The sequence below is a fragment of the Felis catus genome, chromosome B2 (genome assembly GCF_018350175.1).
Source record: "Felis catus isolate Fca126 chromosome B2, F.catus_Fca126_mat1.0, whole genome shotgun sequence".
Classification (NCBI taxonomy): domain Eukaryota; kingdom Metazoa; phylum Chordata; class Mammalia; order Carnivora; family Felidae; genus Felis; species Felis catus.
Genome location: NC_058372.1, coordinates 67,630,189 through 67,648,021, shown reverse-complemented (window position 1 = coordinate 67,648,021; position 17,833 = coordinate 67,630,189). Strand labels below are relative to the sequence as shown.

Below are 17,833 nucleotides of genomic sequence, written 5' to 3'. Positions count from 1 at the left end.
TCTTATCTGGTAAATGTAGTTTTGGCCTTTCTACTTGTGCTAATGTTATATATGTATGATAGAATTGCAAAATCATTGCTGGTAATAGTGGAACCAGACTTTAGAGGTCAAGAAGATAATTATCTCTATGATTAAAGATGGAAACAAAATCAAAACCAAGAACAAAACAAAAAAACTCCAAGGTTTAGAGGCGTCCAACCATCTTATTAGTGATGGTGCCAGGTTTTCCGTGCATTATTCATTATTTCATACGAGAAACAACCTCAGGTGAGCGAAGTATGTTTTCATATATAGACTAAAACATCCACACTCACTAGGCCAAAATAATATTGCCAAAGGATTTTGAGATATTGAGATAGCTATGTAGAAGCTATATGTGTCAAAGTTTCCATAACAGTACTTTGATAAATATTGTTGTCCTTATCTAAAAAGCACAGGCCATTCCCAACTTTCACATATAATATTATTTTCTATGCTATTCTGTGACCAGCCATAGACTGAGATCAACCTAGGCATTTAGCATTTGTGTCCAAAAAGGTAGAACATAAGCAATCTTAACTCAAATGCTTAACTATTTTCCACCATTGAACTTTGACTTATAGTTAATGTTATATGTGAGATAATTAGTTCCAATTTACTTGTATCTAGAAATAGTAAACTATGTGAGAGATAAGGACTAAGTTGCCTAAAAAAGAAGTTACCAGTCATAACTGATATTGGTAACTCTGCAACCTGGAGAGGTAAGGGGATAGTTTGGGCTGATGATGGAGTGGGAAATGTTTTGGAAGGAAGCAAATAAACTATTAGATGGTTAAGAAACCCCAAGGGAGTGTATTTCATCTGGTTCAAAAGTTTCCTCAAGCAAATGACAGAACTGATTAGCAGAAGTATTTTTAATTAGCTGAGCTGAATCCAAAAGAAAAGAAGGAATACAAGTCCAAGTCAACAGAGGAAGTTTATTGGACTTCCTATTTAAAACAGATGTTTTCTCAGAACTCTGATTAATTTCTGAATGTGATAGTAACAGGAATGAATACTGAAATAGTTTATTAAAATGAGAACCTTAAAAGAAAACAATATCTAGGCACTTTAGAAAACAATATCTAAAAGGTCCAGGACATTTTTTAGGTGAATAAATCACTCTGCAGACAGCATGTTAAAGCTGGTGTTGGGTCCTAGTGGAGAGGAAGAACAGCACAGCCCTAAGCCTGTGCATTGCCCTTTAGGCAGAGCCCACAGGGAGTAGGGAGCCATGAAACAAGGGAAACAGGTCATAAGCCAGCCAAACTGAAGCAAAATCCAAGAGGAAATGTTTTCTGTAGTAATTTGGTGTGCAGTTTCCTGTGGATAAAGCAGCCCTCCTTTGCAGAGAGAAAGTCCTGCTATAAATTGAACTTCTATCTTAGTCTTTAGTGTGTGAACTTAGAGGCTATCTATTAAAGCGATCTTGTCTCATTTACTAGAATAGACTTTTAAAATTCAGAGCTCAAGTGTCCCCTTGCAGAGAGTTTGGCAGAGTATAAACGTATGTACTGCTTCGGAGGAAGACATTGACTTTCCAGGGAATACATCTTTCCTACTCCACAGCCAAGGAGCTCTCCTGGGAACAATCAAACTTGCAATTTTTTGCCATGTTGCCACACTCTAGCACTCAAGAGAGAGTCTCCCCCAAACTTCTCCCCAAATCCCATCTTGCATATACAACTTTGGATCTCAAGTCATTTGGCTGGCCAGTAGTTTGGGATTACCACCCAAGGAGCATGAAGAGTAAGATCAAGTGTAATTAGGAATTGATAATATGTTGAACTTCCTTTCCATGGACATCATCTAATAGCTGGTGTGTTCATGTTATGAATTCATGTTATTGTGAAACATCTTTTCACAGTAATATCATAATTACATATAATGTATTAATGTGTTACCTGAGAACACATCAAGATAACACTTGAAAGAAACATACAGAGGAAGGTGTCTGTAAGGGCTTTTGGTAAACTGTTAATGTCAAAAATACATAAAAATCCAATGTCCCCATATATGTATGCTGATTAAGATTTACAGTTTTCTCCTTCTTCCAGTTAGGAAAAAGGAAATGATGTTATTAACTGTTGGCACATCAGAAGGCCCTAAATTTAGGTACTTTGCTATTTTGAGTTTGGGATAGAAGTAGAAATTAACTATGGCCTTTGGTCTCAACCTGTCTATTATATTCTCTACAAATTACTAATGTCAGAAAAATGTTGTCTGTAAAAAGAGAAATCTTATTGAAGAATTATACCTGATTTTACTCAGGTTACTTCAGAAGCCCCAAATGACCTGTATTTGGGTCTCATTCTGAGATGAAATGAAGACAAGCAGGAAATGGAATAAGATTTGCTCACTGACTTTGTAACTTCAGTAAAATTTATATCATTATTTTATTGTACTGAATCATAAAAAAAGCCAAGGAAAGACTTGAAACTCTGCCCTTTAAAAAAAAAAAAAAAAACATAAATAATGGCATCATCCCTAAAGCATTTTTTTTTTTTTTTTTTTTTTTTTTGCTGACAACCAAGGACTCTGTATGCACCAGATAGTTTTGCTGTGTAATGAGTCACCTCAAAATCTACTGGCTTAAAGCAACATTTCTTTTTAAATTTTATTTATTTATTTTGAGAGAGAGAGAGAGAGAGAGAACATGGGAGAGGGAGAGAGAGAGAGAGAGAGAGAGAGAGAGAGAGAGAGAGAAGTAACATGTTTTTATCTTTCACAATTTGCTGTAGTGGCAGGGTGATTATTTTCTGAGTCAGTTTACAGACTTGGGGAAAATAGATAATAAGCAGATGTAGATTTAATAAATATGTTTAGTTCATTTCAATTCATAGAGCTTCTATTATAAGATATTTTTTCACTATCTCTAGAAACAAGATGAACTATGTTTTCATGTGTATAAAACAAAATAACTTGGGCTTGATTGTATTCCTTTAAAAAAGCTTATGTACATAAAAATAAAATATCCTCTTTTATTATTAAAGTAGAATAAAATAAACTGTTACTTAGCATTGTCAAGTATTTTTAAGATAGTCGTTTTAGAAGGCAGACTGATTAATAGCGTAATTATATATATCATGCGGGATTGTTAGTTTGCTAATTTAAATGTAATAATAAAATGTAATGGTCCAACCAAGACATTGTTTCTTCTATGTATGGACCCTTTTGCCATATGTATTTTCACCAATTACTGAAAATTCCGAATTCTGAAAATTCTAATTCTGTAAAGCTATTATTATGATGAGGATTGCAAAATGTTAAGATTAAGGCAACTCTAGGAATTTTGAGGTTTGCACACTCAAGGTGAGAGAAGGTATTCTAGTAACACAAAATGTTTACACTGCAAAGGACTTTAGTGACGATCTCTAATACCCTCATTTTGTGGTGAGGAAACAAAGACATGCCCATTCTAAATCACATCTAGGATAATAACAATTCTGGATTTCACTCTTTTAAATTTAAGTTCTCCATGCTTTCCTAAGGGAGGAAAATGGGCCAGATACTTTAATTCTTTTAGGGAGACTTGAGATCTGTCTTTTCACTCTTTGAAAACTTCTACAGAAATTTTAAAAAGGAAAAAGTGTTGAGTGAGAAATAGAATTTGAACCTTAGATCCTGATTTTTGACTGTATAGTATTTTAACTAGTGCTTTTAGTTTTTGGATGAAGATTTCAATATATTTTTAGGCATTGAAAAAATTTAGAGATAGAGCAATTTTCCAATGAGAAAAATGAGATGATTTTTAAGGGTTTCTCATTGTGAAAAATCATATGTGGGTCTTAAAAGCATTACAAAGCCTTCATTGCTAAATATTATTAAATATATAAAACTTTTATCGATTTCGTTCTACTTTGCTTTCCCATCTGTTTTATCCCAAATTCAAATCGAAAGGTTGAGGGAAGGAATGGGAATATCTCCATCTAGTGGTCAGCATGAAGTCAAGTTAATAAAATCAAACTTTTTGACAAAGGATCCTCCACTGTATATAATTAGCACAAATCTATATGTCTATGATATAATGTGCTTTAATTAATGTTTACTTAGATGTTAACTACTTAAGTAAAAATAAAATGTAAATATTAATTATTTGATATTAAAGTGAAAATAATGGATGAAAATGTCCTTGTCATTGACTAACCCTGACATTAGTTTCTACCCTTACCACACTGCCGTATGCTGACAGGGAGGTATTACATATTTCAGGTGAAGGAACCATTTGAAGCTTAGTTATTTCTTTGCTCTGTTCTTTATAATCTCAGCAAATGGCAGGACTCTCTCTCATTTTGATCACTTATATAGTTCCATGCTTAGCACAGCGATGGACACATAGTAGTGCCTAATAAGCAATCGTTGGGGGCACCTGGGTGGCTCAGTTGGTTGAGCGTCTGACTTCGGCTCACACATCCATAACATGGCTGGTACTATCTCAAGCTATTTTTTTTTTTTACCCTTATAAGAATGAATCTAGATTTAAAAGCATATACATAACTTTGCAAAAAGAACTAGTCCAAGACAAATGTGAGTTGTCTGTGTTTAGTGACTTCTTAGGAGTAGACAATGACTATTTCCTTATTAAAACTCAAATCCACACACATAAAAAAAGAAGTAAAAAATATGTGAATATTGCTCAGATTAGAAAGAGTATGGGGGTGCCTGGGTGGCTCAGTTCATGGAGAATCCAACTTTAGCTCATGATCTTGCAGTTCATGAGTTTGAGTCCCGTGTAGGGTTCTGTCCTTACAGCTCAGAGTCTGGAGACTGCTTCAGATTCTGTGTTTCCCTCTCTCTCTCTGCCCCTCCCCCACTCACACTCTGTCTCTCTTCCTCTCAAAAATAAGTAAACATTACAAAAAAAAAAAAAAAGAAGGAAACGTATGGCTAGAGGAGTATAGTTATTTCTGGAAAATAGTCTAGCTTCCCAGCATGGGGCTTATATGCAGTAATTAATATCTTTGTGTTCAGTTCTTTCCTGGGGGTAAAATCAACCTAATATTATTAGAATATTAGACATAGTTTCTAAAAGGCTTTGAGAATTTTGGAGGTAAAGCACATATGTCAATATAAAGAAATTACCCAAGACTAGTAAAGAACTGCAGGAGAAGCTATTGGGCTCATGTATCTGTTTTTGTTTGTTTTGTTGTTTAACATCTAGTCTTTAAGTGAGATAATGTAGTATTGATCCCACATAAACTACTGAGTTTTCAGTTTAATTGAAAAAACTGTCTTTCTTCTCTTTATAGAAAGCATCGTCATTCACCAGTTACGAATGAACTCCAGATGAAATGGTAAACCAAGCACATACTGGGTGTGTGTACTTCCTCTGAATCCCTGTTGAATGAATAGTATTTCTACAGCCCTTCATCATCACTAAGGTCCTCTGTGCTACTGATCACTACTGGGAATAATTTTCTACTTCCAGTGATTTTTTTTTTGAAGATATAATGTAAAAGCTGAAAATGGCATTGCTGATAATATGAAAATAGGTAGCAAGAGCAATTCACTCTTTGTGTCAAAATAAATTTCTCTGCCTTTTGTAAAGCTTTCAGGTCCATGGGCACATGCTATGTAATTTATTTTTATAATATACTCTGTAATGTGATTTTTTTCCTAAAGTGTTTCCTTTTTCGTAGTCTATGGCACATATACCTGTAGAATACACTGTCAGTTATTCAAAGTATTGGTACTGGTGCATTCAAAATGGAAACCTATAAGTATTTTCCTTTATCAATTTGTTATTTTTCTGAAGGAAAAGAAAGTACAACACTCTATATATTCCCTGGGGTAAATTCAAAACATAAAATAGAAGCAGGAGATTCTAGAAGAGATTTTATTATTGCTGTACAATACTGTGTCTGATCATGGCTCCACAGTAATAACGCTGATTTAAGAGTTTAATTTTAAATACCTAGAGCCAGTTTTAAAAGTTGCTCTTTCTAGTGTTCTGTGCCAAAACCCCTGGATGAATTGAATTTCATACGGAACAAATTAATAAAAGGAGATATGTAAGTTTAACCAGTAAGCGTTATGGGAATTGCTTTGACTGACAGTTCAATTATATTTCTGTTTTCATTATTTGCTTATATATACAAGACTTATATTAAGGACTGTGATATCAAGATATTTCTCACATCTGCCCAAATGAAAGCCCGAAAAATAAAAAATGACCTAGGTAATATCTGCATCTTTTAAAAAAATGGTAAGAGAAATCTCATGATAGATAACATTTTTTTTTTCTCGATAGGTAGGATTTAGATATTTTTTCATAACTGCATATAGGTTGCAGAATATATTCTTTAAAGATAAAAGCACAATGTGCTTTACTCAAATCTCAGTGTCAGAGCTGCTGTCGAATTTAGGTTTATAGAAAAATGTGCATCTAAAGTCTACTTGAAACCCTAATAACACAGGTTTTTAAAAAAAGACTTTGCTAACGTGGATATGTTTTCAATAAGGTGTTTAAAAAGATAACTTTAAAGGTAAATGAAGAATTGACATACTAGTTTCTGAATGTAGAAATCATATATCATGTAACTCTACTGAGATTAAAGAAAGAATGCTTCCCAGTGTCACATGAATACCTAAAAACCATGCAAACAACACTGTTGGCTCATTTCTCTGGTTGACAGGTTGTATCCAGGTTATAAGCCCATAGAGGTGAGTCCACAATGAGTCCCTGGAATAGAAAAATTAATTTGACTTCTTCCCCCTAGGTACCTTTGTGAGGTTTTAAGGTATACTTCGTGGAATTAGCAATCATATTTGTAGATATTATAAATTAAATTATATTTTATGTAAAATTAGTTTGATTTTTGTAAGTAAAAGAAATGCTATGGTAGGCTTGTCCTAGCTTGAATGATGGTGAAAGTATCACATATCCTTCAGAGCTTTTGATTAACGATTAAGCAAACTAGAGTGTGTATGTGTGAAGATTTTAAAAACTGTTGCTAGGAATTTTGTTTTCTGAAAATGTTTCTGAACTGTAAAGGCATTTTCAATTAGAAAAGGGTTTTATCTTGTATTGTTATCTTTTTTTGACACACAGTTAAGTTACCTATTTGCCCATGGTTATACTTCTGATGGCAAAATATTCTGACGTATCACAAATTAGCATTTGAAGCAATAACTTTTTCTCAACTTGTGGGAATTTTATTAAGCTAACAGTGAAAAGGCTAGAGAATGAGACTTTACCTCTGGAATTTAAAATATTACAAGTAATTCACTTGGATCTGAAGTTTTAATTTCTCTTGACTTTATAATAAAATTTGGTACTTGCGATGCAAAGTATGGTGGTGCGATCAGACTCACTTAGACGGATGCTGAGACCTTTTCTGCTCATGCTGTGATTAAGTCCTCTATGCAAACCTAAATGGAATCTGAGTGACAGATGAGTAAAACTAATAAAAGTTAATTAAAAAAATTGTTCTGAAATAAAAAAATATTAAAAATTAACAGAAAAGTGAAAACACCAACTAGTTGTATCCTTATCTAATGAATAAACAAATAAGATCATAAATAGTCTTATCCCAATATCCACATCCAGTTGAAAAAAATTGCCTCCACGTGCAACCCTGGAACCATCCTAGACTCACATAATTTCTATATCTTTCATTTTAAGTAAATCTCCAATCATCAATATGAAAGATAATCAGTTTTGAATTGAAGAATTGTATTTTCTGAAATGATTCCAGTTTAAAGTGCAACAATTGAACTACCCATTATTTTACCCTTTTTTTTTTGATAAGAGCATTTTTTGAGGTATCTTCTGTAGAGATTTTTTGAGGTATCTTCTGCAGACAGTGGATAAATTTTCCAGATGATAGATGCCTAGAATGTTCACAAAATGTGAAGAATTAATTGTCTCTTAGGACAACCATAAAAAAAAAAAATTCATGATGTGGAATACCTAGCTTAAGCATTAAAAAAGACACTAGCGCTATTGAAATAATTCACAGGTTCTAAAAACCAGTGGTAGAGCAAGAGTAAATGTTGGATCAGACAAAATGACAGACAATATTTTGATAATATCAGACAATATTTTGTCAATATTTTGACAATTTCAGACAATATTTTGTTCTTTCTCTTTTTGCTGTGGTTGAATCTTCCTGGAAGTGAATAAAAAACAGCAAAAGTTGGGTGTGTTATGAATCTGATGAGGAACAATTCTAAAATAACAACAATGCAAAATGGAAGTTAAAAAAAATCCCACAACTGGCACCTGAGGCATACAACCCCCCTTGGACTCCAGTGCTACGCTCCTGCTAAAAATACTAATTAGAAGGCAAAGAGGAAAACAATAAAAATTATTGTAATAAATTCATAAAAATTAGGAAATTTTCCTGGAATTAACTTTGTTTAGTGACCACTAATATTTTATTGTCTTACATTGTCAACATTTACTCCATAACTATATGATAACATAGGGAAACATATGATACATAGGGAAAATGTTATAGATTAATAAATTTGAATAGAAATGTTTATAGGTGCCATCACATAATACGTTTATTTTTTGGTGTTTTTTCATTTATATCGTTTAGGTAATTTTGCGTTACCATTCACAGATTTTGTTATTTTTACCAGTGCAGATTGTATTTATTTAGATTTTGTTTAAAAAATATCAGATGTCAGCCTCTCCATTATAAGAGGCTTACATTGTGATCAGATATTCTTACAAGTCTTGCAAGTTTAATTAATGGATTTACGAAAGCAAAAAAGTGCATTGAAAAATTTTGGTGTTACATTATATTTTCACAGCATTATCAATTTTGTCTCCTTTAAGTTTTATTAGGTACATGAGAAGTTTGTTATTTTTCACTACAGCCAAGTGAATTTATGGGTATCTACTTGTCTTTTATATGAATGTAATATCTTGCTTTCAGTTCTTCAAAGATTATTGAAATTATTTAGCCAACTAAGGTGTTCTCTTTGTGTTATTTCCAAAGTCAACCATGTTTATCCAAGTCTCACTAGAGAGTGAGAAAAAGAACAATTGTGATATAAAAACATTGTGCAAATTCTTTTTTGAGTTGGAACATAATATTCGTAAAATTAAAATCATTTAAAACGAGGATTCAACCTTCACCTTATTTTTATTTAAAATTATTTGCTTTAAGATAGTTTTCACTTCTGCATTTCATGTTTTCTTAAAAATATGATGTTTTTCACTGTGAATAAGCAGAAGTGGTACAGCAGATCTGCCAAAATGAGATACTTTTCCTCTGAGTTACATCATAGTCTGATTCTTCAGTAAGATGAAAACTGCAAGACACCAAGAGATGGAACTGGTTATAGGGTTTCCCTCAGCCCTTTATCCTCATCAAATGCAATGCCAGTCAATATTCAGATTTTCCTCTACTACTTTCTGCTGTCAATCTGAAGGTAGATTGCTCAGTAGAGCAAATGCTCCTGAGGTTTTGCCAGCAATCCATAGCCCCTCTTCCAGAGAGGCAGTTGGGTAATGCTTTCAGCAAGGTGGGCCAGGGGGACAGTGGGGCTATTCTCCAGCCCCTTTTATTGTGTCAGAAATGGTGGTCCGTAGCCAATCTCTACTTATCTTTGCCTTATTTGGAACAAAGGAATGGTTTTCTCCTGTTTATTATTTAAAGATCAAAAAAGCAGGCAAGGATGATGTCTAAACAAAGATGCTTTCTATAGGAAAGTTGCAGATGTTAGGGGTCTTACCCAAAAAGCAGCTCTGTGGCCCCTTTTTGGAGGAGGGGAGCCCTTTGGTGCACATAGTTTAAGAGCACTGGCCAAAAGTAATCGTCTGTTTATTTTGTGACTTCCCAGGAGAAGGAAGGTCTCAAGCTTTCTACCATGTTTGCTTAAATAAATTTGTTCCCCTTGAGCCCTGGGCTAGAGTTACTTTTTTGTTTTTAACTGTTTATTTTTGAGAGAGAGAAAGCAAGAGCAGGGGAGGGGTAGAAGGAGGGAGACATAGGATCCAAATTGGGCTCCGTGCTAACAGCAGGGAACCCAACATGGGGCTTTAACTCATTAACCTTGAGTGAGATTGTGACCTGAGCCAAAGTCAGAAGCTCAACCGACTGAGCCACCCAGGTGCCACTAAAGTCACTTTTAATGAGCACCAGCCTATTCTCCTGTACACAGAAACTGGAACAAGTTCCCCGGGCTCCATGCATGTTGGAAATAGGGTACATTGCATCATACTTGTTTTCTTTTCTTTGCATATCATTAAAATTTACTTTTGAAATTTGTATTTAACAGTATCCCACGGAACCTATAAAAGATGTCAAGCTTTGAGACCTCCCCTCAATTCCCTTTGAGATCAACCCTCACTGACTGCACAGTTCCAGGGATAGCTACCTGATCCACAGATAATGGTTGGGTCCCAGTTCCCTGGAGTTCCCAGATAACTTTTTTTTTTTTTTTAAGATAATCAGTCCTTCTTTAATTTCCCCTGGAATTATCTTCAGCATTTCTTTCAGAGATAAGCATCTCTAAGAAGAAAATATTTTTTTCCTTTCTCTTCAGTAGTCCATTTTCCCATTCTTATATTGCCTTATGTTGACTGGTATTGGTGTACAAAGTTATTCTCCAGTTGGCCTGTAAGCTTCTTAAAGACAGAACTTGCATATTCCTCATAGTGAATCTAAGATACTGGATAAATGTTTGCAAAGGGCAATATAATTCCTTCTAGGGAGAGGCCTTTTCCCACTTTTCTTCCAGATGCTCTATCTCCTTTTCCCCAATCTTCACAGACCTTTTCCATGGCCATCACCATTCTCATTTTTGCCTTCTGGCTCCTAGGACACATTTCTCTCTCCTCTTTGACAGCAGGATATATTTAGTCAAAGTGGCAGGGTGTTTTGTAGGCACCCAATTACTTACTTAACTCCAAAGGGTTGCTCCTCTAGGAGTAGTACCTTAGCCAAAGTATTCTGTGCCAGATCTTCCTTACCAAATTATTCTGCCTGCTGATCCTTCCCTTGTAGAAACCTCTGTGCCCACTGAAGGTTTTAGATGCAGAGTTTAGATGCAGAGTATTAAACAAGACTCTCCATCACTGATCTTAAGGGAAGATAGGCTCTCTGCAAAGACAAAGGGCTTTCATCTTATCAGACTACCATATGGCCTATGCCATTTTAACAAGAAAAGTGTGTTCAGTCATTTTCAATTCACAAAGAGGCCGAGCATTCGTTCCCACACGGAGCATCGTTGCAAGTAGATAAGTGGGACAAATGGACTACATAAGCTAACAGAGTATTTCCCCAAAATGGAGGGTACCAGAAATCTTGGTTTCCAGGGAAACAACCTAAGCCCCTGAGAAAAAGCACGTGATCAGCTAGGGTATGGAGTCCTGCAAATCATTAATAATGAGTGTAGTATAAGGTTCAACTTTCTCTATGTTCTTTTATTTTTGATCCTATTCTTTCCTGCATGGAGAGCCATAATGTCACTCAGGCCTTAGGACCCACTTCCTCACAGTTTAACTTTTGACATCACAAAGAGGATGAGGTATGGCATCTCCTGTAACTCCTTGTGCATACATCTTATATGGCACTGACCTCTGTATTTTTCAGTTGTTTGTTGCCAAGATGTCTCTTCCACTAAAATGTGAGTTGAGCGTAGGTCAGGTTAGTTCAATAGGATTTACTGAATACCTTTAAGACCTTGGCATTTTTCCAGGTGCTGTAAATATCGAGACAAATAAAAAGTCTCTGACCTTGAGCAGCTTATAATCTAATAGCAAAGACAGACAAAAACATATTTTTCTGTACTACAGTTAAGTGCAAGAATAGAGGTATGTACAAGTTGCCTTGAACTCAGAAACTCTTAGCTTAGCCTGAGGGACAAAGAAAGACTCCTCAAATTGGCTACTGTCTTGCATCTTGAAGGATGAGCAGGAATGAGTTAGCAAGGCCGCTTCAGCAGAAGTGGGGTCTGAAGTGGGGGAGCAATAGGTTGGACAGGCTAGGAATTGAAGACAGTGAGTACAGATTCTTCTCAGAAGATTCAGTGAAAATAAAAAATGTTGTCAACAGTCTGTTGAACCCCTACCTTGTCCCTCACCACACACTGGTCAGAGGGAGGTCCTAGGAGGTCTTGGCTATTTGTTGTCATAAATATTTAGTTCCATTGACAAAAAAAAAAATTGTTTCACTTCTCAGTCTCAATAGAAGTTGACTTCCACATTTAAGTTAATTTTGTGAAAGTCATCCTTCAAAAATATGTTAGAGCTATTTTAAAGACGTGACCCAAGTGTTTAAAAAAACAAATAATAATGAAATGCCTGCTAATTCTCCCTCCCCTCATACTTCCCATAATTTGAAACCCGGAAAAACAGAAAAATGTAGGTATGTCTAAAAATAGTCCAAACATGATTTGTAAGAGGTTTTTTTATTTATTTTTGAGAGAGAGACAGAGCACGAGTGGGGGAGGGGCAGAGAGAGAGGGAGAGACAAAATTCGAAGCAGGCTCCAGGGCGACTGAACCACCCAGGCAGCCCAAGAGGTTAAACATTTCCCCCGTATCTCTCTATTCTCATGGAGTAATAAGTCTCTTCCTTCTTTTGACTGTCTCCTTTAAAAAGTAATTTCACTATTATACATGTAACATCTGTCAGTTGGCCATCAACTGAGAGATGGTAATGTCATATTTGAAGGTAAGATCTTATCCATAATTGATGGCACCTATTGGAAAATATATCCCATGGGATGTAATCAACTGAGAGAGTCTATACAGTGGAAGTCATAAAGTCTGAAATCTTACTAGGGTTATATTTTTTCATTTAAATAAAGTGTGGAATTACGAGAAATGAAACCTTATTTCCTTCCCTAAACAAAGTTCTTAGGCTGTCTACTCTTTCTTCTAATGAGACTAACCATTAAAATATTTTGTTTGACTGTGTTTCTGACTACTATGATTATTATTCATGAACTTGCAAAAGCTTTCAGCACAATGACCTCAGGCTAACCAGATCTCTCAGTGTGAAAACAAAAGAATTTTCTTAAATGCCTAACTGAAAAGGTTTAATAAATACACAACAAAAAAGGCAGGAAGAAGTCAACTTTAAAAGTAGTAATTTTCAATGTCAGTTGGAATCAATTTCTGATACAATAAATATAACAAATTAAATTTATTTTACAAATTCTATATGATCTTTTTCCTAAAAATCTTATCAATTACGAATGAATATTTAGTCCCACCAAAGTTCTCTAAAGTAAGCTGCCATTAACTGAATAGAAAAAAATTTTTTTTGCTTCAAAAATAAACAAGCAAAAATACTACACAGTCACTAAAAACAATTCAAACCACTTCCAGTCTCTAAGAACTTTCTCTTCAATTCATGCTGGTAAAAATTATAGCACATTTCTTAGGTCTCTTTAACTTGAGGTCTTGGAACATTGTTATACTACACATGGGAATGAAATGGCTTAAATATGGCTAGAAGCTAGAGAGCTAAAGCGACTCAAATACTCAAAAGAGTCTAATGAGCAAATCTGGCACTTTGGCTAAACAGTAAAAAGCCCAGTTTCAGTTTCCTCTTCTTAATTCTTTAAATTACTCAATAATTATTCAATATTTTTTACCTTAATGTTTCTGGTTAACTAGTTCAGTAACTTGAACAGAGTAATTAAGCTAAAAAAAAATATTATAAAACTACCCTGCCAAAGGCTATTTACATACATCTTTTCAGATCATGGGGTTTGACTGCTTTATTGTTTTGGATTTACTTTTATATTTGGGCTTATGCAATCATTGCATACTTATTACAATGATCTGGTAGTTGGCATTAATCAAAATCATTTAGCCACATAAATTCTTTTACTAGGAATCAGCAAATGAACAATCATTTGAACAACACAAATGTTATCTAAATGTATCAATACCCACACATACACACATACACACAGTCATACCTACAGTGAGAAATGCATATACTGGCAATCCACTATGAGAACAACCACCGGCTTTTGTTACCCTAGAAATGCTGACTAACATTTTCCTTTAAGAATTTCTACTTTATGGGGCACCTGGGTGGCTCAGTCGGTTAAGCGGCCGATTTCGGCTCAGGTCATGATCCTGCGGTCCGTGAGTTCAAGCCCTGCGTCGGGCTCTGTGCTGACAGCTCAGAGCCTGGAGCCTGTTTCAGATTCTGTGTCTCCCTCTCTCTGACCCTCCCCTGTTCATGCTCTGTCTCTCTCTGTCTCAAAAATAAATAAAACGTTAAAAAAAAATTAAAAAAAAAAAGAATTTCTACTTTACCAGATTAAATTAAAAAACAAAAACAAACAAACAAACAAAACCTACCTGGTAAGGAGTATCATAAAACAATGTGTAACTACGGAAATTATAAAATTGAGTCCTCTGAAATAATGATGTGGATATAAAAAAAATGTTAGCTCGGTAAAGCAGCATATTGTGACGGCACAGTACAAGGAGGAAAAGGAACTGTAAGAGCAGAAACCTCTTTGACCTTGGCCAGAGCAAGTTCTTACTAGACATGTAAAGAAAAGTAAAAATGAACTACTGGGACTTGATCCAGAAAAAAGGCTTCTGCACAGTGAAGGAAACAATCAACAAAACTAAAAGGCAGCCTGTGGAATGGGAGAAGATATTCGCAAATGACATATCTGATAAAGGGTTACTATCCAAAATCTCTAAAGAACTTACTAAACTCAGTACCCAAAAAACAAACAACCCAGTTAAGAAATGGATAGAAGACATGAATAGACCCTTTCCAAAGAAGACATCCAGAGGGGCTAACAGACACATGAAAAGATGCTCAACATCACTCGTCATCAGCGAAATACAAATCAAAACCACAATGAGATATGTCACACCTATCAGAATGGCTAAAATTAACAACACAAGAAACAACAGGTGTTGGTGAGGATGCAGAGCAAGGGTGACCCTCTTGTCCTGTTGGTGGGAATGAAAACTGGTACAGTCACTCTGGAAAACAGTATGGAGTTTCCTAAAGAAACTAAAGATAGAACAACCCTACAATCCAGCAATTGAACTATTAGGTATTTACGCAAAGGATACAAAAGTACAGATTCAAAGGGGTACATGCACTCCAATGTTTATAGCAGCATTATCAACAACAGCCAAATGATGGAGAGAGCCTAAATGCCCATCAACTGATGAGTGGATAAAGATGATGTTGGTTTGTATGTGTGTGTGTGTGTGTGTGTATATACACACACACACACACACACACACACACACACACACACAGTGGAATATTACTCAGCCATACAAAAAATGCAATCTTGCCATTTGCCATGATGTGGATAGAGCTAGAATGTATTATGCTGAGCGAAGTCAATCAGAGAAAGACAAATACCATATGATTTCACTCATGTAGAATTTAACAAAACAGATGAACATACAGGAAGGAGAGGAAAAAAGAATAGAGGGAAACAAACCACAAGAGACTCTTAATGATAGAGAACAAACTATGCGTTGACAGAGGGAGGTGGGTGGGAGATGGGCTAGATGGGTGATGGGTACTAAGGAGGGCATTTGTTGTGATGAGCACTGGGTGTTGTATGTTAAGTGATGAATCACTGAATTCTACTCCTGAAACCAACATTGCACTGTATGTTAACTAACTAGAATTTAAATTAAAAAAGGAAGGAAGGAAGGGGGGAGGGAAGGAACTCTAAGGTTATCATCAAGAGATTTTGAAAAAGGAAAATGTAAGGAATCTAAGGAAGCTTTCAGTTTTACAACTGTTACAGTCAAAATAGAATTTCTAGTAAGAAAAAAAAAAGGAGACAAGTTGTTAATCTTTATACTATGACAAACACAACTAAAAAAAAAAAGCAGATAAACATATTGCCATCATTCAGATCACTAGAACTGATAGGGAAAAACCTGTTATAAGATGGCCAACAGGACTGATAGGGGAATTGCAGTCCCTGCCTGAAGACTCCCCTTCTGGGTTTTTCTTCCCACCCTGCTCGTGGCTGGCGCCAGAATACCACTAATGAAGAATGTGGAAGTAACAGACTATCAACTGTCCCCTCTGTTGATGCTCTGGACCCAGACCTCTGAAGAATGATCTCTGAGCCCACCGGTGTAAAATAAACCTCCTGCCTTCCAAGATATCCAAGTGTAGCTTGGTTCTTCCGTGGGGTGATCCAGACCAGGTTCCGTAACAGAACAACAAAAATCTTAGGGCAAAATAACTGACCATTTACACAGAATGCTGAAATAGCAAATCTCTTAAGGAACTATGACATTTAGTGGATGTGATAATATAGGCCAAAACGGGGAGAAAAAAAATGTGCCTCATGCTTTATTTTTTGCAGTATGTCTAATATTGTTATACACAGTTTTACTAACTGACAGGACTTAGCAAAATAAAGGCATTCCATGCCTTCTCCATTAACTGTGATAGACGAATGTTTTCCATTTGAGCCTTAGGTTAAAAGTAAACTTGCACAGATCAAAACAAAATAGACCCACCTATGTCAACAGGGCTAAGAATTTGAGAGATAATGGATGTCATATAAGGGCAAAACCAAGCAAGCCAATTATCTGCCAGATCTTAATTGGCTCACATCTTGAGACTTGTAGTCATTGTGAAAATGTATTTAATTTTAAATTATGAGGCCCAAACACTCTTTTCATTTCCCTTTCCTTGGCTTACCTTACAAAAGGCATAAATTCAGACAAAGCCTGACAGATAATAAAGTTTGGGTATTTGTTTTCAGATACTATAATTTACTTTCTGGTTTCGGTTTCAAAGACTCCAATATAATGTGACTTGTATAAAATTAAAAAAAAAATTGGGGCACCTGGGTGGCTCAGTCAGGTAAGCATCTGATTCTTGATTTTGGCTCAGGGCATGATCTCACTGTTCCTGAGATGGAGCCCCTCATGGGGGCTCTGCGCTGACAGCTTGGAGCCTGCTTGGGATTTCCTCTCTCAGAATAAACAAACAAACAAACAAACAAAAATTACAAATATATGCTTATTGCAGGAATTGTGGAAAATACAAAAGTGCAAAAAACAGCGAAAAAGTATCCTCCATCCAGTCAATGGATATTACCACTATTTACTTTTTAGTTGGGCTTTATACTATTTAGGTGTAATTCAGTTATTTTTTATATCAGGAATACTTCCGCGGGTCATTAAGTACTCAGCAGTTTTAAGGTGTCTACCTAGTATCTCATTTTATAGTGTTGCCATAATTCGTTGAGGTTTTTTTATTATCAATAGTAAAATAAAAAGCTACAGCTTATTACAAGAGACTTCTTAGAGAAGTGAAAAGGAGAAACGCAGACACAGAAAATAAGGTAAAAGTTAACATAAAGACCATTAATAGAGGAGAAAATAGCTTAGAGGTAAGCTAATAGGGTTCACCATCTGGTAGGATTTATTCTTACAGTACAATAGGCTCACTCATCACGCATCTCACTTTGTTTACGTTTGCGCCTTGAGTAGAGGTTTATATATTTAAGAGAACGTCGCGGTTTTATAACCTAAGCAAATACTGCCAATCCCACCAGGCTTGGTGTGGTCTTTCAAATGCTCCGATACCCCTCAGAGGGCTTCGAGGCAAGACAAAAACCTGTTTGGCGCCAAAGCCACCAGAAAGACTTCAGCAGCTCCAGGACTGAGGAAGGTGATTTGGGCCCAGTGGGCTGGACTTGCGTCCCAAAACGTAGCTCGCCATGATAACCACAGCAACAGTCAGGTGAGTGAGAGCAGAAGCTTCGGCGCGAGGAGCTAAAACAAGCGTACGGCGTAAGCGTCGAGACCTCTTCGCTCCCTGGGCGGCGCAGGCGCAACGTAGGTCCACGCTCTGGGGGATTGAGGCCCTCACTTT

The 17,833-nt window shown here is 35.8% G+C and overlaps 1 protein-coding gene across 2 annotated transcripts in view; it reads left to right on the top strand.

Moving 5' to 3' along the window:
* Nucleotides 1-9,095, top strand: part of FILIP1 (filamin A interacting protein 1) — a 273,424-nt gene extending 264,329 nt beyond the window's left edge. For both annotated transcript variants that reach the window (XM_006931852.5, XM_003986317.6), the window contains exon 7: nucleotides 5,268-9,095. Coding sequence is in view for 1 of the 2 variants with exons in the window: in XM_003986317.6 (XP_003986366.2) it covers nucleotides 5,268-5,308 (41 nt within the window). In the remaining variant the exon portion in view is untranslated. The remainder of the gene's footprint in view (nucleotides 1-5,267) is intronic.
* Nucleotides 9,096-17,833: the final 8,738 nt, after the last annotated feature.